Below are 25,107 nucleotides of genomic sequence, written 5' to 3'. Positions count from 1 at the left end.
TATGCTTTCTTTACTTTTCAGAAAGAAATCCATTCCAGTTAAAAATATTTTTGATATTTTTAGCAGCTTGGATAGTCTTAGATACTTGGTTTTGCTTCCATTAGTATTTTGAGTACTACCAGTTACAGTTTATCAGAACTCTTCTTAGTGACCTGTTTGTTTTCTTAATTGGTAGACATTGTTGTACACTTGTGAGTGCTATCCAAAAGATGCTACTTCTTTTCAGGAAGAGAAATAGGGAAACTCCGAGATATTAGAGGATAATGATGTAAAGAGACTGTGTTTTTCTAGTCACCCCAGTGCATCCATCTAACGATAATAATAGTTATTAGTTTTGTCTACAAAAAAAGCTTTCTTTTCCTGTATTTTAATATCAATTTAGTAAATTCTTCCTGTATCTGTGATATTTTCTTTTTACCTATCTCAGAAGACTGTGGGAAGTAAATAATATTGTTGTATTTATGAAAATAATTTGGATATTGTGTTACAAGTATCACATTCTGCCAGCTTTACTTAGCCAGTATTTTTCTAAAAATTATAAGTTATGCAGTTATATATCCAATTTTCTTACTGTCATTTAAGAAGGGCATAAGAAACTTTTTTCCCTGGTGTCTTTCCTAACAATTTAATTTCTGTCTTTATTCCTGAGAAATGATGAGAAGTGAATCTCCATTAGATAACATACATGATAGTGAAAGTGGATTTTATTTGTTGGTGATATGTATTTAGTTGATAGATGTAAATGTGCAAGATAATAATTTCATACTGTGTTGGGCTGTGGGTTTTTCCATTGTTTTTGTTTTGATATTTTAACTTTTAAATGGCGTTTAACAGTATAAACAAAAACACAATATGATGTCCTACCAGGAGAACAACAACAATAAAAAATGAGTTAATTATGTTTAAGAAGAGTTTTTTTCTAGTGAGCTTCTGTGGGGATCAGTAATTGGCATGATGCTCTTCAGCATTTCCATTAATAAAATAGCAGATAATAAGCATCTGTAGATGACACAGATTTACCGTTCAAAGGGAAGAGAACAGTGCAGTTACATAAGTCTTTGAATCGCTTGTTCAGCTGACTTCTTCAGGCAAACTGTGTTTTGATGTAGTCAGATGAAAAACGTTTGTAAATACAAGACAAATGGAGTTGGTCATTTCTCTGGAGTAAAAGGCTGTAGTCTGGGATGTGTGCCTTCTGAAGACCTCCTAGGGGTTATTTCTGACACCCCTGTCAACATGAGCGCCCAGAGTGTTGCTGTGGAACATGGGAGTAATTGGATACTTAAATTAATGAATGTGTTTTTGTTGTTGGTTGGGGGGGGCATTATGGAATCTAGTTCTGATGTCTGAAGTCAAAAGCACAGAGAGAGGGGTCAGAGAGAATAAGTGAAGTGCTCAAAAACTTCAGTTTGTCAAAGAATAAAACCAATAGATGGAGAACTTCATTAGGAAAATAAATTAACACAACAATAAGATAAGTAATGGATTTCTGCAGCTTTTAAGGATTTCAAATTGGTGTTTTTCCTGAAAGAAAAAAATAAAAGCAAAAAACCAAAGCGTAGGCTTAGTTCCTATTATCTACACAAGAGGTCAGACCAAGATAAGTAATGATCTTTCCTGACTTTAACATCTGTGACTTTAGGAATCAGCCCCACATTTTTGTTGTGTATCTGATGACTAATAATCCCAGTGACATGCATGGTTGCTATTGTGTATAGATACAAAAATCATCCTAAATTCTCACCATTTTTGAAACAATTAGACAATCAATTTGTCTGTCAGTACAGTTTTGTAATGGCAGTCATAATTTCTACTACCTATATAATGTTTTTCCCTTTATACAATTAACTCTTAAATATTTTGTTATCTAGCAATTCTTAATTATCCATATAGACCAAGAAGGACATAGTGTTAGAACCATATTGCCATTTTAAAAATATAAGTCTCAAATTAGAATAGAATAATAGAATTGTTGGGGTTGGAGGGGAGCTGAAGGATCATCTAGTTCCAACACCCCTGCCGTGGGAAGGGACACTTCACACTAGATCAGGTTGCCCAGAGCCACATCCAGCCTGGCCTTAAAAAACCTGCAGGGATGAGGCTTCCACCACCTCCCTGGGCAACCTGTTCCAGTGTTTCCACCACTTTCATGGTGAAGAATTTCTTCCTAGCATCCAATCTGAATCTACCCATTTCTCTATTTTTTTCCATTCCTCATAGTCCTATCATTACCTGACACTCTAAAAGTCCCTCACCCACCCCTTTTTCCCCTCAGATCCCAGAGCACCTGGAGTCCCCTCCCACCCCAGGTGTGGCCACTTGACCCTCCCCACCCACTCCCCTTTTAGTTCCCCCCAGGAAAGGCAGAAGCCCTAAGATGAGCCCATCTGGGCTGAGGGATCCTCCTCTCATTGCTGGTGAGTGCCCATGGTGCACACTGGGTGATGGTGGTGGTGACAACAAAGGCCGGGGGGCCTGGTGGCCCCCCGGTTAGGTAGGAAGAATGTTAATGGCTACTCTGATATCATCCATAGGTGCTGGCTGGGCTTCCTTCCTAGGGCTGAGCTCCTTTGTGTTGTATCTTGGCTGGTGAGGGTCTTGCCCGTGGCTATGGAATGGGTGCAAAAATGGTGGTGGTGGAGCAGGAGCTCTTTAGGCAGGGTGGAGGATGGTGTAGAGGGAGCAGGAACTGCATTGGGAAGATGAAGGTGGGGGGAAGCAGGGGGTTAAACCAGATGACTCCTAGAGGCCACTTCCAACTCTGGTGATTCTATGATCTAGTTCAAATCCCCTTGCCATAGGCAGGGACTACTTCCACCAGACCAAGTCGGCATCTTTAAGGTCCTTTCCAACCCCTACTGCTCCCTGATTCTGTGATAGGCATTTATTAATAGCTAGCTTTGTTTCCAAACACACTGAAATACATGGAAATAGTCTTGTGTCTACTGATGTAATTTTCCCCCCAGAAATGTTAATTTAAAGGTGATTATTTCAGCAACTAACCTCAAAAATTTCTGAGTCTTATATTTAAACAGATGTACAGTCATATAATTGTTAGGGTTGGAAGGGACCTCAAGATCATCCAGTTCCAGCCCCCCACCTCACACTAGATCAGGTTGCTCAGAGCCACATCCAGCCTGGCCTTAAAAACCTCCAGGGATGCTGCTTTTACCACTTCCCTGGGCAACCTGTTCCAGTATCTCACCACCCTTATGGTGAAGCACTTCTTCCTAATGTCCAATCTGAATCTACCCATTTCTAGTTTTGTTCCATTCCTCCTAGTCCTATCACTCCCTGACGCCCTAAAATGTCCCTCTCCAGCTTTCTTGAAGCCCCCCCACTTAAGATACTGGAAGGCCACAATAAGGTCTCTTCAGAATCTTCTCCAGACTGAACAGCCCCAACTCTCTCAGCCTGTCCTCATAGGAGAGGAGCTCCAGCCCTCTGATCACACTTGTGGCCCTTCTCTGGACACACTCCAGCACCTCCAGATCCTTCCTGTAATAGGGGCTTCAGAACTGGCCACACTATTCCAGGTGTGGTCTCACCAGAGTGGAGTAGAGGGGGAGAATCACTTTCCTCAACCTGTTGGCTATGCTTCTCTTGATGCAGCTCAGGATGTGATTGGCTTTCTGGTATGCAAGTGCACACTGCTGCCTCATGTTGAGCTTCTCATCCACCAGCACCCCCAAATCCTTTTCTTCAGGGCTGCTCTCAAGCCAGTCACTGCCCAGCCTACATTGGTGCTTGGGATTGCCCCAACCCAGATGCAGGACTTTGCACTTGGTCTTGTTGAATCTCATGAGGCTGTCAGGGTCCCACCTCTCCAGCCTGTCAAGGTCCCTCTGGATGTCATCCCTCCAGCGTGTCTGCTGCACCACACAGCTTGGTGTCTTAAGCAAACTTGCTGGGTGCACTCAATGCCATTGTCAATTGTGGGTCTCTGTAAAGCCTACTACAGGCAAAAAGCTGTTTTGTTTAAAAAGGCTTCAATAATTTTTGAGTAATAACTGCTGGGTTTCATTACTACTTTTTAATTTTTTGTCACCGTGTCCAATAACTTAATTGAACACTGGAAATAAGTTAGGTCTGCCATTAAATTCTGTCTTCCCTTATCTTGGAAGCCCGTATGAAGTAACAGGAAATACTTGTATGTTTTCTCTTCAGAGCTTGAACAGTTTTAAGGATGCTGAGATCAAACTCTGTACAGGTCCAGCAATATGTTTTGCAGGCTGGGAGGACCACCTTGCAGCACTGGTGTCACCTCTCATCTGCACATGTTGTCAAGAGCTGTGTTTGATTCCTCCAAAAGGAAGGGAAGGATATCATGCAGGATGTGTATAATCTGGGAAGATTTCCTGTAAGCCTTGCTTTATGGCTTGTGTTTTACAGAGATGCTGTTCCTATTCAAGCTTTAAATCAAATCTTCCACAAAATGAAAATCTAACTGTTGTTCTGTAAGTTCCCAGGCAAAGCACTTTCTGATTACTGGAAGGGTTTTTTTTTCTCTCATCCTCCAATGTTTTTATTTATTTCTAGTAAATACAACAGAGGAATCTCTGTGTCTTTTTTTCCATTTCAATATAAAAAGGATTTTCATGAACAAAGCATAAAACCTATTCTTCCTGAGCAATTTAAGTGACCTGCTAAACTAAATGCACTGGCAGGGCTTCTATTTAGTTAGTAATTCACAGCTGTCACTAAAGAAATCTCCCTGCAAAGAAAAGGGTTTTCTTTCCATGTTTTTCTTCAGCAGAAACTGCTGTGTAACCATTCCAGTTATTGGCCTTATCAGTGTGTAACCCTGGAGAAGAATAAAATCATAGGAGCCTGTACACATGACTACCAAACTCAATCAAAACTACTGATAAGAGAACAAAGAGAAATTAAAAGCTTTTGGAGTATGAGCTGAATTACGGGATGAAGTGACATATGCCTTTCTTTGAGAGAAGCAGATGAAGGAGGATTAATTTTCTTTCTTTTAATCTTCAGTTCTGTTCTATGGTTTCCCAAATGCTGGTGCATGTAGATTTTGCTGTCTCACAATAAAATAGTCTCATTGTGACTGCAAGACAGTAAAAATAACAAGAATTAAAATCCCTATTGTTTTGTCTTCTAGTTGTAAACAAGCTGGATTTAAAATTCTTCCAGAAATGCCATTATGACAGATTTAGTATTGCTATCACAGCCTCCTAGTTAGCTCTTTCAGCTGCCATAAAGAGTGTGATTTTTTTTACACATGACAATACTGGGTTTTGCATTAGACATCCCTTTACAAATATAATAAGAGCTCCTATTTATCCCATCCTAATTAATTTTCTACACGGTAGCATTTGCTTGCTGGTAGCTGACTGAATAGCAGTGGTTCCATCCAGTAATCAAGAACTGATTCACTAAATCCTTGTGTTATTTTTTTTTTTCATCACAGTTCTTGCACACATTTGTAGTTTTGGGTTCTGACTTGCATAGGACAACAAGTTAAATAGGAACATCTGAAGTCTTTAGTAGCTGTTGTTGTCTATCACACTGTTTTTTAAAGATTGCTGCCCCCTGAGGAAAGATGACAGAGCGTATCAGAGAGCTGTCTCTGAATTGCCAGCTTGTAAGCAAGCCTATTAAAGCAAACTGAGATTGCCACCAGTAACATACCTCTGAAAGTTATATTTCATGTAGTTGATGTCTTTATTCTCCTCTTAGAGGAAAGGCCATCTTCCAAGCTGTGCTATAGTTTCCTTTCTTGAAGATCATTGTGATAAATGCAGGAGCTCCCCCTCTCATCTGCCTGCCACAGAACAAATAAGACATTAGTCATTGTGGGCAAACCAGCCCATCAAATGCTTAAACACGTAATGCACCACTAGAAATGTTATCACAGTTTTGGCCAAACCCTTAAATACCTTTTGGTCATCTTCATTTATTTAAACAAAATGACATTTTATTCACAAGCTCTGGTTTTATAAAAGGAGCTCAATTCTCGAAAGAAAATCAATTTGTATATGACATTTTACTTAAAACCTATTTGGTTTATGTGTGGGTTTGAGTCGCTTCAGACAGGTTTTTCTTTGAATCTCTGGAAGTCACAAAATCACAAACAGTTTCTTCATGTACTTTGAATTTTTCCCAAACCATATGAATATAAGAACCCTATACCTGGGAGAAACAGTGCAAGCTATTATTATTCAGTTTATGGAATACTAGTGTCTTTTATATGCTAAAATAATTATGAAACTAGGTTTTGTTTTCCATCTTGAGTTTCCATGTTATGCTTAGAAAACTTTTGACTGGCTTAACCTGTGACGACTGATTTTGAGCTCCTTTGCAACTGTTAGAGTGCTTCTCTGCCAAACTTCTGTGTTGGCTATTGGTACAATGACAAGGGCCACTGCTTTCAGTGTGCAGTTTTTTGTGACATTTTAGAGTATAAACTTGTTTATTTCCTTTTGTGTATAATTACAAGAACAGGTACTTGTTGCCTAAGCACTTCTAGAACCTTAATCTTGGCAATCTTAAAAATCAGCAGTCAGAAAAGATTAGCCCACTCCATTGTTACTAACTGTACTGAAAAGACACTCAGTTGTTCTGTTGTGTTTGTGTCTGGAGGCTGTTCTTTTGCAGATAAGCAAAGAATAAATCCTGCATTCAGCTGTTGGTTTGCAATCTCATATTTTCCACGAAAATTCAGGCATTCATCATCTTACATAGAAACTTGATCTCAAGCTTGAACAGGCTGAAGCTGAAGTTGTAGGTTTCTATTTTTGTCAGTATAGTGATTTGTAAGACAAGTATTATATACAAAAAATATGTTAGCATTTTAATAGTCTTAGTATTGCAGGGCCTTAGGATGTTTGTTTGCACTGTAGACCTTCCATGTACTCCACTTAGAATTATTACTTTTCCGCAGTCCCAGTAATTTTTTTTTTTTCTATATTCTTTCAAAAAATTGTCTCTCTCTGGGACTTGAGTGAGAATTATGTGGTTATGTAGTGGTTTGAGCCTTAACTGAGAGTTAAAAGCTCAAATGGGGAAAAAGCTGAGAATCTCTTCCCCACTCCCCCCCCCCCCCCCCCACAAACAGGGAGGGGGGGGGGGGGAAAAAAAAAGGAAAAAAAGGTAAGGAGCAAATCCACTAAACAGCAATCTGGAGTCAGCTTGGAAGTAGAGAGGCAAATAATTTTTTCTTCAAATTATATATATGACAATAACAGGGGAAAAAAAATGTTCACAAGGGCAAGGAACAAGAATGGATGGGAGGGGGACAGAAAAGAATAATACAAAACCAGTCTTTCTCTGAGGAGGTGCGGAGGCAGCAGGGAAGAGGATCAGGTCCGGCCACGTGGCTGAGGAGCAGGAGGGCAGCTGCAGTAGCTCTCATCCAGCAGAGGCAGGAGCCAAAAAGGAGCTCCAGTAGCTATGATGTCCTGCTTTTTATACCCTGGCTGGGCAGGGAGGGGGGAGTGGAACAGACTCAGCTTTCCCAGGGGGAAACACCCTGCAGGGAGGGTAAAGTACCCGCAAGCCCTCCACCCTGCTTTCTTCTTTTGTTTTCAGAAAAAGGCGTTAACCCACCACAGGTTGGTATCTCTTCAGAATTATGTTTAACAACAGCAGTAGACCGAGAAGTGAAGAGCTGGCCCTAACAAAGAATATTAAAAGCATGTAGCTTATTTAACCTTGTAAAACACACTCAAGGGGGAGTGTGATTATTTTCTAGAATGCATTTGGATTGCTTTGAAATCGAGATAAAGATTTAAGTGATTACATAATTGTAGTGAAAGAGCGAAAGCATATTAATTTCACTTTGATTCATAAACCATTAGTTAAAATGAAGCATCTTCTGTGTAAAATATCGAGAAGAGCAGTATATATTTCACGACAAAGCTCGATAAAGATATGTTGCACTGTGATAGAGCAAAATTAATCTTGTTTTGGGGTTTTTTTTGTTGTCCCCAAACAGAATGGAAGATATCTTGAGCGCAGTTGCCATAGTATTTTTCCTGGTTTAGAATATTTTTATTCTATAGCTATTAGTGCACAATTGAATTACTTTTTTTTTTTTTTAATTGTGAATTAATGCTTCGTTTGTCTGTGGTAGCACTTTTGGAACTTTTCTTGAACTAAAGCACCATTTCTTCTAAGAGGTACAAAGCAAATACAATTTCATATGTTTTCTTGGAAGGCAGCAAGGCACAGGTAAAGATATGGGGTGATGGGAGAATGTTCATTTGTACATTGTGAGAACCTGTGAAGCTTTCTGCTCATAGAATAGAATAGAATTAACCAGGTTGGATGAGACCGTTGAGATCATCAAGTCCAGCCCATCATCCAACACTATCTAATCAACTAAACCATGGCACCAAGCACCCCATTAAGTCTCTTCCTAAACACCTCCAGTGATGGTGACTCCACCACCTCCCTGGGCAGCCCATTCCAATGACCAATCACTTGTGCCTGCATGCTTTGCTTACTAAGGAAACTTAAATGATTTCTTAATATAAACATTGCTGTTTTCCTAAGAGTTGAAGGGACTTTTAGATTAGGTGTTACTGATTTTTGTGAGGCTTCTCAGGTTAAATTTGAAGTTTTCAGTTAAAAAATTCTCCGTCAGTGTGGAGAGAGAACCTTGGAATGTTTTTTTTATCTGTCCTTTAAACCTGATGTCTTCATGCAGGTTGTTTGGTTCTTCTCTTCTATGACCGATCATCATTTTTCTGTGTTGATATCCTAAAGTCTATTAGGGGTGCACAGATGCTTCTTGGGTTTTGACATGGCAAGTAGGAAATGCTTATTTATTATTCAGAACAAAACAACTATATAGGGCTTCATGTGGTATGGTTCATTGAACAATGCAGTGGAAATAGCTGCTTTCAGCCCTATATTGCTGGGATACTGACAATATTCCATTTGAATTATGTTTAGAACATTTTTTACTTCTAAAAATAGTCTAGTTTAGCTACCGCATTGTGACAGATTTATTGTACTCAGACAGTACTACTTAGATATATTTACAGGCAATTTTGCATCAGCAATTCTTAATAGATGTTTTCTCTAAAACAAAATGAGATTATATTCAGCAATTTACAGTGAAAATATATTTTTGCCAAAATATACTAATTTCATTAAGTCTGAAATATATAAACAATTGGTACACTCTTCTACCTGGGGTTTATTATATTAAATTGATATTTTGTAATTTTTTTCTTTTTTTTTTTTTTTTTCTGGGCTTGTAACCATTTAAGTAATTTTAGAGAGAGGAATATATGTGAATTTGGAGCTGTATAAACTGATCCACTTAAATGCATTGCCAAATCGTGGTCAGGAAAACCAAACCAAGAAGAGTGGGTAGCATGTGGACCTCATGGAGAGACAGAATTGTAAATTTTCTGTTGGAATCTGCCATACAAATATTTCCATCTTGCTTAACTACAGACAATGATGATAGAATGTAGTAACTTAGTGATTGGCAACTCATTTGGGAAATGAAATTCTGCCATAATTGCAGCAGTCTTAGTTGGTATATCAGGTTGTATTTTTGGATGGGATTTGTTTGGGAATTTATTTATTTATTTATATTTAACAGAATCACTTCTGATCTTTATGACTTTTTCTACTCTGGATATTTTGTTTTCCTTTATCTGTTGCTTTTCTTTTTTTTTTTTTTTTTTCATGGAGCTAGTGGCAAGTGATATGCCATAGTTTGTTGCATTTTAACAAAAAGTAATAATTTGCTATGATTTGTGTTTTGGTGTATACAAAGTAAACTTATACCGACAACATAAAAGTATTTCATAAGACAATATGGTAACAAGTGTAATCGAAGTGATGAGGACTGTTGTGATCTGTGTAGATGGAGAATTGAGAAATCTTTGTGGACATTTCCTGGGATATTCCATTTTTATATGAGATTTTTAAATTGGGAGTTCTATTTTCTCTAGTTCAGAAGGAAGAACCCAAGACTGGTTTTGTTTGACTGATTAATGTCTATGTAGTTGAACATCTCCTAGGTTCTGTGGCAATGCTTCTTTTAAGTCTATGTCCTTTTTTCTGAACTCATGGATAATATTATGTAGATAGTAAGTATATTATGTAGATAGCCTCTGGAGAGTAGAGAGGCTTTGCAAAGGGACCTCGACAGATGGGCAGAATCCAACAGGATGAGATTTAACACATCCAAATGCCGGGTTCTGCACATGGGCCACAGCAACCCCATGCAGTGCTACAGGCTGGGGTCAGAGTGGCTGGAGAGCAGCCAGGTAGGGAGGGACCTGGGGGTGAACATGAGCCTGCAGTGTGCCCAGGCATCCAAGAGGGCCAATGGCATCCTGGCCTGCATCAGGAACAGTATGGCCAGCAGGAATAGGGAGGTCATTCTGCCCCTGTACACGGCACTGGTTAGGCCACACCTCGAGTATTGTGTCCAGTTATGGGCCCCTCAGTTTTGGAAAGATGTTGACTTGCTGGAGCATGTCCGGAGAAGGACAACTAAGTTGGTGAGGGACTTGGAACACAAGAGAGACTGAGGGAGCTGGGGTTGCTTAGCCTGGAGAAGAGGAGACTCAGGGGTGACCTTATTGCTCTCTACAACTACCTTAAGGGGAGTTGTAGACAGGCAGAGGTTGGTTTCTTCTCCCAGGCAACCAGCACCAGAACAAGAGGACACAGTCTCAGGCTGCACCAGGGGAGGTTTAGGCTGGAGGTCAGGAGGAAGTTTTACAGAGAGAGAGTGATTGCCCATTGGAATGGGGTGCTTGAGGAGGTGGTGGAGTCACCATCACTGGAGATGTTCAGGAGGAGACTTGATAGAGTGCTTGGTTGCATGGTTTAGTTGATTAGGTGGTGTTGGATGATAGGTTGGACACGATGATCTTGAAGGTCTCTTGCAACCTGGTTTATTCTATTCTGTCTTTCAAGTTTCATTAAGAAAGATCCAACATGGCAGTTTGTTTCCTGTTTTAAGATTTAGAGATGGCAATTACTTGTGATTTTTATTTTATTAATTTTTATTTATGTTTGAGAACAGGACATAAGGCTACCTACAGTATTAGCTAAGATGTGGTCTTTTAATGCACTTTTAAACTTTATTAATTTATATATTTTCATACCTGTGTAAATGAAGATGTAAATCTTCTCTTCATCTGTATGAGCACAGCTTCTCTTGACATACTTCTTTAGAATCATCTATTTTATGAATAGTAATTAAGGTTGCTAATGACTAATGTAAGAGATCCTTACTGGATGGAACAAGATTTTAATTGCTCTTTTAGAGGGTTTTAATATGCTGATTCCAGGAATCCTGTTCAGTAGTTATGAAAAGAAAAACATGAAAGGGAAATGATAAAACCATCAACTTTTCATAAGCTTTCATTTTCAGAATATTAAGATTTATTTCTATGAAGTTCTTATTAGGAATATGGAAATAACTATAAGAATAGCATACTACTTTGTTTTCAGAACATTAATGGGAGTTTGTTTTGTTGAAGAGTAAAAAAATGTATGTATGAATCAAATAATAATGTATTATATACATTTGAATTAAGGAATAAATACATACTTGCTGAGAATGGCTGCACATTTGAGTTGCTGAATGTAAACTGATAGCAGGAGAAATTAACTGTTTACCTCTTTAGATTATTTTTTTGAAGTATTCATTTTAAGATGCAATGGGTTTAGTTATAAACTGAATACACTCTGAACTCTTTTTTTTCCCCTCTGTACTTATTTTCATACTGTTCTGAGTATGTTTCATGCTGTTCCGAGTTCTGTATGTTGTGATCTGTTGGTTAAGATCTCATGGCGTAAGAAAGTTCAAAATTAAGATAAATAAGAATGATTGTTTAATAGGCTATTCTTTGGAAAGAAATTCTAGATCTGTAATTTAAGCCATGTGCAATAAAGAAATGTCCAGGGGGGAAATATCAAAATTAGCATTGAATTCATGCATGCTCACTATTTCAGCAAATATTAGGATTGGGTTTGCTTGTTTGTTTCCTCTAAGCTGTCACAGGACAGGATGTGGACTTTAAGATTGAAGGTAGGAGTTCCTAAATGATGCTGATTTATGATTTGCCAAGAACATCTCTCTCCTAAATCCTTCAGACCGTGTCCAGTGAAGGTTTAAATGCTCCTAGTACTTAGCATAGATAAACCAGTGTTTCCTCATCTTGTACTTATCAATGTTTAGGTTTACCCATCATCCTTGAAATTACAGGAACATGTAGGGCGTTGACGCATTCAATATCCAAACCAGACTGTTTTGTGCTATCTTAGTCATCACTACCTACATGGCTGTAAACTGTGGCTCATAGCTTTCCATGCTCAGGAAGCAGCACAGCTGTATTGCCTAAGGATCCAGGTACACTTATGCCTCTTAACCTGTCTCTGCAGCAAATATTTCTTAACCTGCAGTAGATAACCTCTTCCTACTATGTCTTTAATATTATATTTGAAGTCTTACTTTTCTCAACTCCAACTGTGCCTAATAGAAAAGGAATGTTTTGTCAGGCTCCAATACATAGGTAATTAAGATGATACACAGCACTCCAGAGATGCAGCTCATTGTTTGCAACTCCACGTAGCAGGTTAGGACAGGTGGAGAAATAAGAAGTGACAGCAGCATAGGAGATATTTCTGAGTGCACTGAAAGAGGAAGAACAGCATTCAAAAAAAAAAAAAAAAAAAAGCTTGTCTCAGAGCTAGAGCCCTTCTTATTTGGTGCATTACATATCAACAGTGAGGGGCAGAGAGAGGGGAAAAGTAGCTCTAAAGTAACTGAACAAGGTCAGTCTGGTGCTGCAGCGTGTGCTGAACCCATGCTTTCATGTTACCAGCCAGTGCCTTTGTTGCTGCTTTGATAGCAGGCTGAAGGGGGAGGGTTTGGACTGAGCTTGGCTGAGTCCCAAAGCAGCAGGTATCCTTCATCCTAAGTATCTGGGAAGAGGATTAGAGGTTAGCATTGCACAGCACATTACTAGCTTGGCCACTGCAGCTGTTAAAGGGTCTCAGTAGCTCAGGCACATCTGTCTGCTTCACTGTGCAATGCAGAGGAGGGACTGAGTCACAGATGGGATTCTTGCTTGATACTAGCTATCCATGTCACCTTTTCCTTTCACATTTGACAATCCCAAATGTGACCAGGTGGGGGGGAAAAAAATACTGTAAGGGAAATAGTAATTAAATCACTCCTATATTAAGTATTAATTTTTTCCTGTGTAGTGGTTGGAAAAAATGTTTTGAATCATTATCCAATTCCTAGCACCACATTATACAATTTCCCATAAAATCATAAAAACATTTTGAATTCATTGAATGCATACGGTTTATTTCTGGTTTATACTACCTAACAAGATAAATGGACATTTTTTCTGGCAATAATTGGTTTCCTTCTTAGCTTGTCTCAATAATGCGTCTGAGTAAATTTTAGTAGTATTGCACTTCATTAATTCTTTAAAAGTGGGTTCTAAAGTTTCAAGTGTAACCTTTGAATGCACAAATAACTCTTATAAAGAAGCCATTTAATCAAACTGCCAGCAGAAATTTTGCAGTGTTTCATATGTGTGCATATTGTGTAACTTGTTCAAAATACAGCTGTTAGCAATTCTTTATACATAATATTTCATTATTTAATAAAGTTAATTTACCCTCCATTTAGTTATGTGCAGTCCTAAAGTATAATATCAAAAAGTTCATGATCATAAAATGTAGTATGATTGCAGCTTTTGCCTATCAGTACAAAGTAGAGCTGTGTTAGAGCAGAAGTACTCAGACCGTAATTGCATTGTGGTTAGCTGCAGGATTAACAACTCTCATAGAAAAATACTGTATTTTAGGACTGTCTTTATTTGCTAAATTAATAGACTGGTGCTCGGTTTTGATGTTAAAAACTAACTCTATTAATTTCCTCAGTACGTTCAAGTTTGATTTTTTGCTTTAGTTATTGCTATTTTTATATTAACAAGAAATAAAAGCCACTATTCTATTATTGGGGTTTATGTTCTGTTAAGTTTCTTCTGTTTAAAAAAACCTGCGGTTGAACTTTTCAATAATTCACACAAAAGTCTGAATGGAGTTTTCAACATAAATAAATTGCTTTGATTCTCATAGAGGAGACCTTTGTGCTCTTCTCATTAGAATAACAATTTTGTGTTTTATTAAACTATCAATGTGTTGTTTGTTCTATAATTGGTTTTATGGTTCCTGATTCCTTCAGGATCCACATACGCAGTTAGAGTGGGAGTGACAATAAATAGTATAATGACTGTAGATAGTCATTAGCAAATAACCAGAATTATTACCAAATTTTATCCTAAAAACGATTGATTAAAAGTATTATAGCAGACTTCATACTATAAAGGGACTTGCTAATGAAACAGTTCAAAAGTGATAATATTTGCTGTGTTTTTCTTCTGGATTTGTTAGGGGGGTTTTAATTTTTTTTTTTCCTAGTGGGATGAGATTTCATTGGGTTACAACCTCAGTGAGGAGAAGGAGGCTCATAACTTTGTAGTAGTTATTAAAAATGTGTTTTGTGAAGTTTTTCTTAGCATTCAGTTTTGATTTAGATTGCAAGGAACAGAGCTTGACCATTTTGATTTTAGAGGAAACTGAGGAATACACTGAAGAATAAGGGCGGTGGAAATCATCTTCTTTTTGAGATCTCTTTCTTGTACTCTGGTATTTTCTGTTAGATATTTGTATTATAACTTGAGTGATAAGGTATTATTCCCACAGGAATAACTTAGTATCTGACAGTAGCTATTGCTTAGCAATGCTGTTTACAGCATAGGCCTTGTTCTATTACTTTTCTGACTTCTAAAGCTTCTTTCATTATGACAGCACTTCCATCAAGTATACCACTTTGAAAATACTCTCTTCCTTACATTTCCTTACATTTTAAGCAGAGGTATAAGTAAACAGATTAATTTGAAGTTGTTGTGTGTTATGTTTTGGATAGTTTGTTATTTTTTTAATTTGGCGAAGTTATTCCATAGAGGAGGAATCAATTGCTGGTCATACCTACCTCAGATACCCGTGCTTCTTCCCCAGTCAGGAAGAAACTTTTCACTGCTTGAATGGCTATGAGGAAAGGAGATTGCAAATGCCTTTCCACAGTGTGGCATGAGAGGGAACTGCCACATATAGACTGAACTGAAGTGCTGGCAGGCTAGGCCACACATCTAGACCTTGAAGTTCAAGAGGTGAATATGGCTATTCAATGCAGTAAAAGAGCTAAGCGATTCTTGAGGGCTTTGTTTTCCAAATGCAAAGGGTTTGTTGTAGATGCAGCCAAAATATAACAGAATGGACTAGAATTTTGGAAACTCCAGCTCCACTGATAATCTGCTGACTGCCCTTATGCCTAGCCCAGGTGGCATCACAATATCATTTAAATTAAACTGAAAATATAATTATTTTGGGAATATTTTACAAATACTGATTTTTTTTTTTAGACTCAATTTTGTTAAATATTCTTTTTATGGTAAGTAGTAATTCAGTTCATGATTCATCATATGTCTGTCTCATAATTCTGAATGTTAATAGGAAAATTAATTTAAGCAGTTAGTGTGGATGCCTTATTTACATGTGGTTTCTAGTGGTTCCTTCTTTATCTGGTGGAGAAAAAAATAAGAATAATAAAAATAAGTAAAGATTCTTGAGTCACTGTTCTTGTAATCATCTTTGCTCTTATGTAGGTGTAAATGCTAAATTGAGTCAGTTTAGATAAAATTCTCAGGTCATCTTTAAGTATTATTAGAATATATTTTTATATTTCTTTAAATACAAAGACTGAGGTGGTTTTCGTTTCTTTTTGGGTTGGGGTGGGGGGTGTGAGGAAGGAGGTTGCATTGTTTATTTTCAAAGAATGCTCCTTATTCAGACATCAATGAAATATTTTCTGTAGCAGTTAAAGAAATTTGCTAAGTTCTACTTTTATTTTTAGCAAGATGTAAGTTGTATTGCTGTTTAAGCCAGTTTTGAAGCTCTCTAATAGAGCACAGAAAGATAAGCCTTTAGAAATTCACTCATGTAGTGTGTCTTTGGCCAGTTACTTCATAAGGATTTATAATGCATATTCACTGGTCAGTTTTTATCTTAGACTTTGGGCAGATAAGAAGAAGAGTTCTCCCATGAGAAGACTGGCTAAATGCCCACACACAGGTGGACTTAGACAATGAATGAATTACTCTGCCATTTATTTATGTAAATTTGCAACTGATCCCTGAAGCTTCAAACTAACTCTTCTCCAATAGGGCTATTTCAGACTTGATCCATGCATTACATTTCTTATAGTATAGATGGTCTTCACATGTTCAACAAAGAGCATAAAGTTGAATGATTTGAGGTTTTCAAAGCTTGGAGTGCCTGATTTCTCCTGCTGTTGTGCTTTGTCTCCTGGAAGAAAAGAATGTTTTATCTGGTTCTCCATGGGTCAATTCCAACCAAACCTCTAAAACTTAGTTTATTTTAGAAAATATGATTTGTTCTGTAAGATGAAGTACCTTTGGAGAGGTAAAGGTAACAAAATTAATGGAAGTGACTGTTATTTTACTTCCTTCTTAATCATTGAGCAGCCAGATGTTTGTAAAGGGGACTGCTATTTCTGATAGAAATATCCAGCATAGTTACCTTACTGTCAAAACAATACAGCAGAATTCACTCATCTACAAGAATTCTGTTACGCAAACATGTAGCATCATTTTCTAGTTTGAAAAACATGTACAATTGCCACAGAAACAATCAGTGTAGCAGACCAAATGGTGACTAATGTAGACTTCTGCTTTCTAATCTCATGCTGAAACTGTTTAGGTTTTGTTCACTGGCTGCTGAATATCTTAATAGTACAATAGTTCTGTACAAGTAGGAGTTGCTTGCCTCATCCATTGAGGTGATGTTCTACAAAGTACAAGTGCTGAAGTCTGCCAGCAGGCTTATGGTTCTCCACTGTCTGGAGGATTGGTTTAGGCCAAATTTATTTGAACAGGAGCCCAAAGGAAAATGAAATCACTGCTCAAGCAATATCAATCATGTGTACCATTTTGCATCAGGAGTCTGACCCAGCAAAGTCTTGGCAATGCAAACAGTAAAACAGCTAATTTAATAAAACTCACTGAATTAACTACTGTGTCTTACAGATGGCTGAATGTTACTTTTGCAAAGGAAAAAACTTTCACGGAAGTAGGTGTTTATCATCCCTTCCAGCTCCTCACTTCTAATTTATTAATTGCAGTTATCAACATAATTGTCAGATAAGTAGGTAGAAATTATGAAAAAAGAATATGTGGTGGTTTTTTGCAGTTCTATTTCACTTTATTAAAAATGTGTTCTCATAACTGTAATAGAAACATTATTGGGCTGACTCTGTATTGCTACTTATGATTAAATATATAGTACTGCTCCACTTCTGTCCTTTCTTGTTTTGTATTACAAGAGCCAGTATAGCAAGACCATGAAATAGATGAAGCCAAAATGGTTCTCTCATGCACACACACAAACTAATTTCCTGTAAATTTCCTCTCTGTGCTGTTTCCAAAAATCACAGGACCCTTTGCTAAGGGATCCTACAGACATCTTCCATGAAAGCAGGTGCAGAGGAGGAAGAAGGGGAGAAGAAAAAGAAAAGCTATATGAGGAACAATTTCACCATATACATAATAATGCAGGATTCTGAGTTCTAGCAAGAAAATAGTTGTGGGTTTCATTGTGTTTCTGCTTGCTTATTCCAGTTCTTTAGAATAAATCGTAACAAATGCATTTATGCAAGAATACAGATCTGCACATGCTCACAAATCTGTGCACATATTCAGATTTGCACAAACTGGCCCACATTCCTTTTCTGCATAAACAGAGCACCTAGAAGATGCAAGCAGGCTTAACAACTGTGCTTATTCCTAAATGTAAGACAAGGGAGCTGTCCAGGTGATGTTTTCCTTGAAAAGTTTAAAACATTAACTTAATATTTGGCCTACAGTGTGTTTGAGGTTTGTGACCTTTTGTGTTAACAAATCAACTTTCGTCAAATTGCTGGCATTCAAAACTGTCATTTACGTGAACTCAGGAGAGAATTTGTGGTAGTTAACATGCCAATTGCCATTCTTTGGAAGATTTCAACATACATAGATGAGGATTTGAAGCTTTGTGTTGCTGCAGATCAAGGTAATTTTGGTGCCTTCACCAGAACTGGATGTTCTGGCACTGTCCCATTGAGCTCCTTGTTGCCTTTATTTCTGGGCTTACCCTGCCTTAAAATTAATTTTGCCTAGTACGAGAGAGAGGGAAAACTGACCCATAGGAAAGTATTTCAGGGCAAGAAACCAAGAAAGAATGGGAAATCGGGGCTGAGAATTGAGATGGGAGCTCACTGCAACTGACTGAAATTTATTTTATAATTTTTCATGTGTAAATAGAAAAGTAGCATATCTTTGCACCAGAGTACTAGAATGTTGGGGGAAATATCTGAAGGGACTGGGAAGTTTTGCTCAAAACTTTCAGAATTAACGATCAGCTGTAATTTTGAGAATGTATCCAATTGTATAGTGCTGTGCCCTAGACTAAAAAATGATGATAGGCAACAAAACAGATAGATAAACCATCCCATTCAGTGATGGGACAGGAAGCAAACATTTCACAAGCAACACTTTTGAAGGATTCTTCAAAGTACAATCAGTGGGATTTGATTGTGTGCATCAGAGTTCAGCATAGATCTTGGATTTTTTGCCAAGAGGAGACTGGGCATATTCCTTTCTGTAAAGCACATGCCCTACAAAAGGCAGAATCTGCATTTTAGAACCTTTTCAAATTACTATTTGAAATTATTTCTATCAATTAATTTTATCTGTACTGCTACATAATTAATGTTCAAAGAAATTGAACTGTTGTTTACTGTGCTATAAAAAAAGCATTACTGGAAAGCAGAGGCATGAGAAATTGTGAGATGGTCTTCATGTTTGTATGTGAGAAGGCTAATTAGAGACGAGAATCACAGCACTTCGGCAGTGTAGTGAGCAACTTCGCTTTGTAGCTGTCTGCCTCTTACTAATTTCATAAAGAGGTTATAAAAACATTTAAAGTATTAAAAAGTAAGTTAATATTCTACAGCTCCTTAAAGAGGAAGTGTAGATATTTCTCTGGTTCATACCTAGCTTAGAGATATTTACATGATCTGGGCACATTACAAACTGAAAGTAGGTTGAACAGCTTAAAAGTGGAAGATACCTATGGAATTTAAAGAGAACTATGTGCAAAACAGTTGGAAACTTCTAAAACTTAGTTGGAATTGTCAAGTGTGTAAGGTGCAATCATGTGCTAAAATAATATAGGAAGTATCACCAGTGTAAAAGAAGACTGAGTCTTGTGTCAAACCATTTTGGACTTAAAGAACTCAGATTTAAATTTCCAGTAGTTTCAGGTGACTCAAATCCCATGAGCATTGTCTTTCAATTAGCAGCTATAATATGAATTTGCTAACACTGTTTACTTCTTCGAAGGCTAATGAAATGGATTTGATACATTGAGAGTTCTCATTTGAGTGCAGCAAGGGGTCTCCATCCATGACTGAGAGCACCAGTAGTGCTATAATCATAAATGGGCAGATGTAGATACATTACACACTTGGGCACTGTGGCTTTTTTTCACTCATAGTATTTACTTTTCTTTTTTTCCTCAATACTAGAAAAGAACCATATTTCAGCTACAATTAATAGCTAGTTTCTGAACTGAAAGATTGAATTGCAAGTAATTTTATGAAAGTTACCGGAAAATCACTAAATCTGATGGCATCTCAGGTTTGTTTGGGATACTGAGGTGCTACAAAACAATCATTGTATAAATAATACACTGCTATTACACTGGTATTAAAAAAACCAAACAAACCAATAATAATGTTGTTGTTGTTTTTTTTTTGTCTCTTCATCCAGGAGTTGCTGATATTTTTACAAAACCTGCCCACAGTACACTGGGGAAATGAAGAAATTAGTGTACTACTAGCAGAGGCCTACAGACTGAAGTTTGCATTTGCGGATGCCCCTAATCATTACAAGAGATGAATACCAAGAGCCAGAAATCATTAAGACCTGATGTTCTGCAGTATTATGGCATGTGTCGTCTTGGTTGTGCTTTCAGCTCATTGCTTTTTCATTTGCATTAAGATGACCATTACAATTCTGTTAGAATTTGCAGAATGAGAATGGAATACCAAAGAAATGGCCAAAGCAGGATATTGAACATTGAATGGACTTGAAAGTGAACTTTGCTGTTCAACATGACAAATGAGTTCAGAAGTCTGTCACTTAGTTTTTTTCTTTTTATTCCCCTCTCTAATTAGGAGAATTGCAGTCTGTCTGGTTTCTGTTGAGCAATTCTTATGTTTTTCTAAGACTTAGAACTACTTACGGAATGATTTTGTCATTACTTGTGGGTTACCTGCCATGACTTTTATCAGGCAGTTTTGGTCAGTAAAAGTCATTTATTTTGGGTAGGGAAAAAAAACCCAAACCCAACAAACCAAAACAAACTTTTCATAGTCATAAAGACCATATCAGGCAGTAAGGCCTCTGTTTTAAAGTTTAGTTATAACTCAGAAGACTCTGATATTCACACACCATCTGTTCTTTCTCCATGGGATTGGGTTAGAATACTTCAATGATATAAGAATATAAAAGGTTGCAGTGGAAATGGGTGGCATTTTTCTAAGCATTACTCAGTCTTGCAGGGTTTGTAGAAGCTTTTTTAGCCATACAAAGGAGTTATTTAAAGACAAAGAGTCACGTATAACACTAAAATAAATTCCGCTCTGTATATTTGGAAGTACTTTTAAAATATCAAATGAAATGGAAGGCATGGTCTTGTCAAAGTAATTAAAGCTTTTCTTTCAAGGCCTTTCAGTTTTTCAGCATGAAAGTTCACTTTTAAGAAATGTGTTAAGAAGCTTGATTTGCAAAGCAAGATATATTTTTATCTCAGTTGTTGCCTTATACTCCCATTTCTAACGTGTTAGAAATGGAAAATTAATCTTATCTTTCCAAAGCTTTTTTTTGTTAATTAATATTATTTTTTTTTCCCTAATTATTCAGAGGAAGGGAGGAGGATGGTTCCCGGTAACAGTAACTGTGTACTCAGATCTCTCTTGTCATTAGCAGAATAAAAATTCTCTATGACTTTATAGAATGAAGTTAACGTTTCTTCATATAATCTTGGGATACTGAATAATTGCTTAAAACTTAGATAATTTAAATGTGCTATTCATATTTTCAGGTATGAGTTCTGATGTTGCTCTGTTAGATGTAAATAAGTCATTAATTTGTGCCTACCCCACAAATACAGGTTGTTAAGGGTGAGAGTTGCAATAAACATTATATTGGAAGTAGAGAATTGTTATTCATCTGTTTAGTTCTCAAATTGCACAACACTGCACAGAAAGTGTAGTACACTTTTTAGTTTGGGAAGCAGAAGATCTTCAAGAGGTTTTCTCCTATGATTTGTTATTGGAAGATTATTTTCAAGCTCTTAAAAATAGATAGATACGTATTTTGAAGAAAGCTTTCTAGATGTATTCGCTGCATTACTTGTTTTGGGGGCCTTAGGTTCCTGATGCTGACTTTATAATAATTTGGTATTTCAGGGTAAATAGAATAAAATACATTTTTACCAACATGTGATTATGAGATCTGTATTTTAAAAATATGTGAAAACTTTCACAGAAGGGGGAAAAATAATTCAGAAACAGGAGTGTTTGACTAGGATGTATTTCTATTCCACTGGTGTCAGCTGAGGGTTTCGGTTGTAATGGCCTCCTGGATTGCTGCATTTGTGCCTAGAGTGTGTAGTGGATCTGTCTTTCTCACATGTCCATAAACTGTTTTCCATAAACTCAGTTCATGGTCTAATGCATCAAATGTTATGTTTACAGAGAATATCATATTGTGCCTAACAGAGTGTCTACCAATAACAGAATAAAAGATATCTGAAATTTATCACCATTTGCTTTAAACTTAGTATCTACAATCATTTGTTAATAGAAATGTGTATTATTGTAACAAGGGAAGACACACAGCATTAAATGTACAATGTTGTAAGGGTTTTCTATTATTAACTCTTTTTTGTTAAGATGTTATTTAGCTAATTACATGTAACATGGAAAGTTGACCCAAAGTTTTCTGTTGTGTCAGATGCTCCTGCATAACATTTATGGGATTGAAAGTATAAAATTTCCTTCACTGGGTCTACGTAAGTTGTCTGCCACGTCTTCCAAATTCAGCAGATACCTCTTACTTCCCCTGGAAGAAAGTATTGCTATTGGAGGTCACATTTACAATTGTGTCCGTGTCAGAAGTTGAAGATTGTACTTGAGCACATCACTTTTTAAGGATAGTGGGAAGTTTCCTAATATAGTAACAACGTTTATATATGTAGATACAGATTTTCCTGGAAAATATGATACGGATATATAAATAACATTTATATATCTATACATAAAGGAATACTTTTCAGTAAATAGAAGGCAAACTTTTATGTAAAATTACAAATTCCCAGTGCTGTAAGATTTACATAAAATATTTTCTTTTATTAAAACGATACCACCTTGCATTTAACAATTCTACATCTCAGGTAAAACGTCATTCCAAACAAAATACTGCATAGGAAAGGAAATGATGTTACCATTATTACATCCCAAATACTATTTTTGTGGTTTTTGTTTTTCCAAAGTTCAGTATTCTGAATATTACAAAATTCCTTTGTAATACATATTGTCTTATGGAGCAGACATCTTGACACCTCACTAGTGAAATCAGGCAGTAATTTTCTAGAACTCATGTGGAATACTGAAATTGTGTCTAAAATGTTTCTAAAATAATTTCTGTAAGAAAAATTTAAAGAATGTACGATATCAAAAGGTTTATGACTGCGCTGTTTGAAAAATGTAAATAGCAGATTAGGTAACTGTGTAAATACAATACATGATGGAGTAACTTGAAATCGTATGTAACTCTCTAAGAATTTAGGTTCATCATTTTTTGTCTCAGTTCCTTATGGAAAGGCCCACGAATTTGTTTTTAACTTCAGAACTACAGAATTAGCAGTACATGAAATTCCGTGGTGTGTTTCTGACTAATACTAACACCGAGACCCTGGTTAAAAATGTAAAATTGATGAAAGCTAAGGAAATAAATGCGTATTTATGAAGTGCTATGTGGAGTGGAAAGGGGTTTTTATTGTTTTCATCGAGCACACAGCATTTTGCTTCAAAGCATGTTTTTGGTGTGTTTATGGTCTCAAACCCCTGTATTGCAGGAGTAAATGCAGTAGTAAAGCTTCAGTTCACAATAACATTTCTGCAGCTCTGTCTTTGTATCCTGTAGATTTTGCAAGTTAATAAGAGAACTTCCAAAGGTCTCTGCATATACCTTATACATGCAACATACTGAACACCTGCAAAAAAACCAACAACCAAAACAGACAAATTTGTCACCACAGCAGAATTAAATGAGAGGGCAGGTGGTGCAAATGAAGGCAAAGCAAACCAAGGAGGTACAGAAATTGTTATATCTTTGGAGGTGAGGAAGGAGAGGGAGCTTCAGCTCCTTGGTGGGGGGGGAAAACCACCAAAAGGTAGTACTAGGGTCACTTAGATCTGGAAACTTCCAGATTATTTAAGTAGACTAACAGGTAAAGAGGGATATCTTGTAGGACCCTCAAGTCCCTTGTGTAAAGGAAAGCTAGTAAGAGACTTCCAATAATTGAGATGAGTCTGGCAAGAAAATGTACAAGGCTGATGATGTGGAAGGCAACATTAATAACTTGCCTGTTTAAAACTCCACACAGCATTCAGAGAAAAAGAGACTAAAAATGCAGTGGGCAATTTTTTTGTTGTGTGCTTGGCTGACAATGGATTGTACTCACCTGGCTTCTCGCCTTGAATGAAATTTCTGTTTTTTTTCATCTCTAATCTGCAGAAAATCAGCAAGGGGAGATTTTTTCAAATTACCTTTTGAAAAGCAGAACGAATCAAGAAAGAGGAGTAAAGGCCCCAGGATCTCACAAAGAATGTGCTGGGAGACAAAGCTGAAAGCCATTTACTAGTTGATTTCCTTGTACAAAAGCAGTCTGGGATATCTGCTTATGTCCTGGACACATATCCCACAGATAAACATGTGAAGAACAACAGAAAATCTTTTCAGAAATCTGATCCTCACTTCAGGTCACTTCCTCCTTGAAAACAGAATGGGGACGAATTTAAGCAGTTTGTAGTGCTTTCAATTCTTTGGCAAAGTGGAAAAGCCCCCAGTCCAGCCATCACTCAGGCAGGATGCTGTGCCATGGGAAAGAAATCCAACTCGAGTGTTTTGCCTCACTCTGATGAAGAGTGAAGTTCCTGAGCAGTTTGATTCCAGATGATTTGCAATTTTATAAGTTAAAGCTGAAATCTTGCATTCTATCTAATTCCCTAAGCTCAGTGAGCTGAGGCAGCACTGCAATAAATAATTAAATTGATATGGAACCTTATCAAAGAACCTTTTAACACTTCAAAGCATTCTGTACATTCCCTACATTTAAGTCAAGACATATGCCAGAAATGAGAGGCTGAGAGATAGACTGCTGAAAGCCTCTCAGAGACAGGTGCTCTGAAATGGAGGCTGCTTTTTTTTCTGTCCAGAAGAATTTCCTACAAGCTTCCAAATGGGAATAGTGCGTACAGTCAGTAAAGCATAGTTATTTGAACTGGATTTCCACATTTATGCTTGTGATGAAGCTTCCTCAACATAGAAAATTAAAGTCTGAACTTGCTACTAGTATGTAGAGGGATGCTTAGAATCTAAAGTCTGAACTACAGGTATTCATTTTGTCCCTAATATAGAATTACCTGGAAATGTAAGTCAGAATGGGCAAAATTTCTAGAGAAGTCTGCTGCAATGTCCATTGATCTGCCTTTGTTATAAGATCAATCAAGATTGAATGTATCTGTTTGATTTGATTTTCCTCTTATGTGTCCTACACAATTGAGATTTCATTTCTGTGAGATCTGGATTGTGGGGGCCAGTCCACTTTATTCCAGAAATTTCTTACCCAACCATCACTTAAACCTGGGCTTACCCGTATATCCCCTCATGGGAAGAAAAA

At 37.2% G+C, this 25,107-nt stretch overlaps 1 protein-coding gene across 2 annotated transcripts in view; it reads left to right on the top strand.

Moving 5' to 3' along the window:
• TBC1D22A (TBC1 domain family member 22A) overlaps positions 1-22,565 on the top strand; it is a 175,601-nt gene extending 153,036 nt beyond the window's left edge. For both annotated transcript variants that reach the window (XM_068166371.1, XM_068166361.1), the window contains one exon: positions 19,908-22,565. In XM_068166371.1, the coding sequence (XP_068022472.1) occupies positions 19,908-20,036 (129 nt within the window). In that variant the 3' untranslated portion in view covers positions 20,037-22,565. The remainder of the gene's footprint in view (positions 1-19,907) is intronic.
• The last annotated feature ends 2,542 nt before the right edge of the window (positions 22,566-25,107 follow it).

Source organism: Melanerpes formicivorus, unplaced genomic scaffold (genome assembly GCF_026170545.1).
Source record: "Melanerpes formicivorus ecotype bairdi unplaced genomic scaffold, bMelFor1.0.p_v2 SCAF_3, whole genome shotgun sequence".
In the NCBI taxonomy this organism is placed as follows: Eukaryota; Metazoa; Chordata; class Aves; order Piciformes; family Picidae; genus Melanerpes; species Melanerpes formicivorus.
This window is presented reverse-complemented; position numbering and strand designations above follow the sequence as displayed.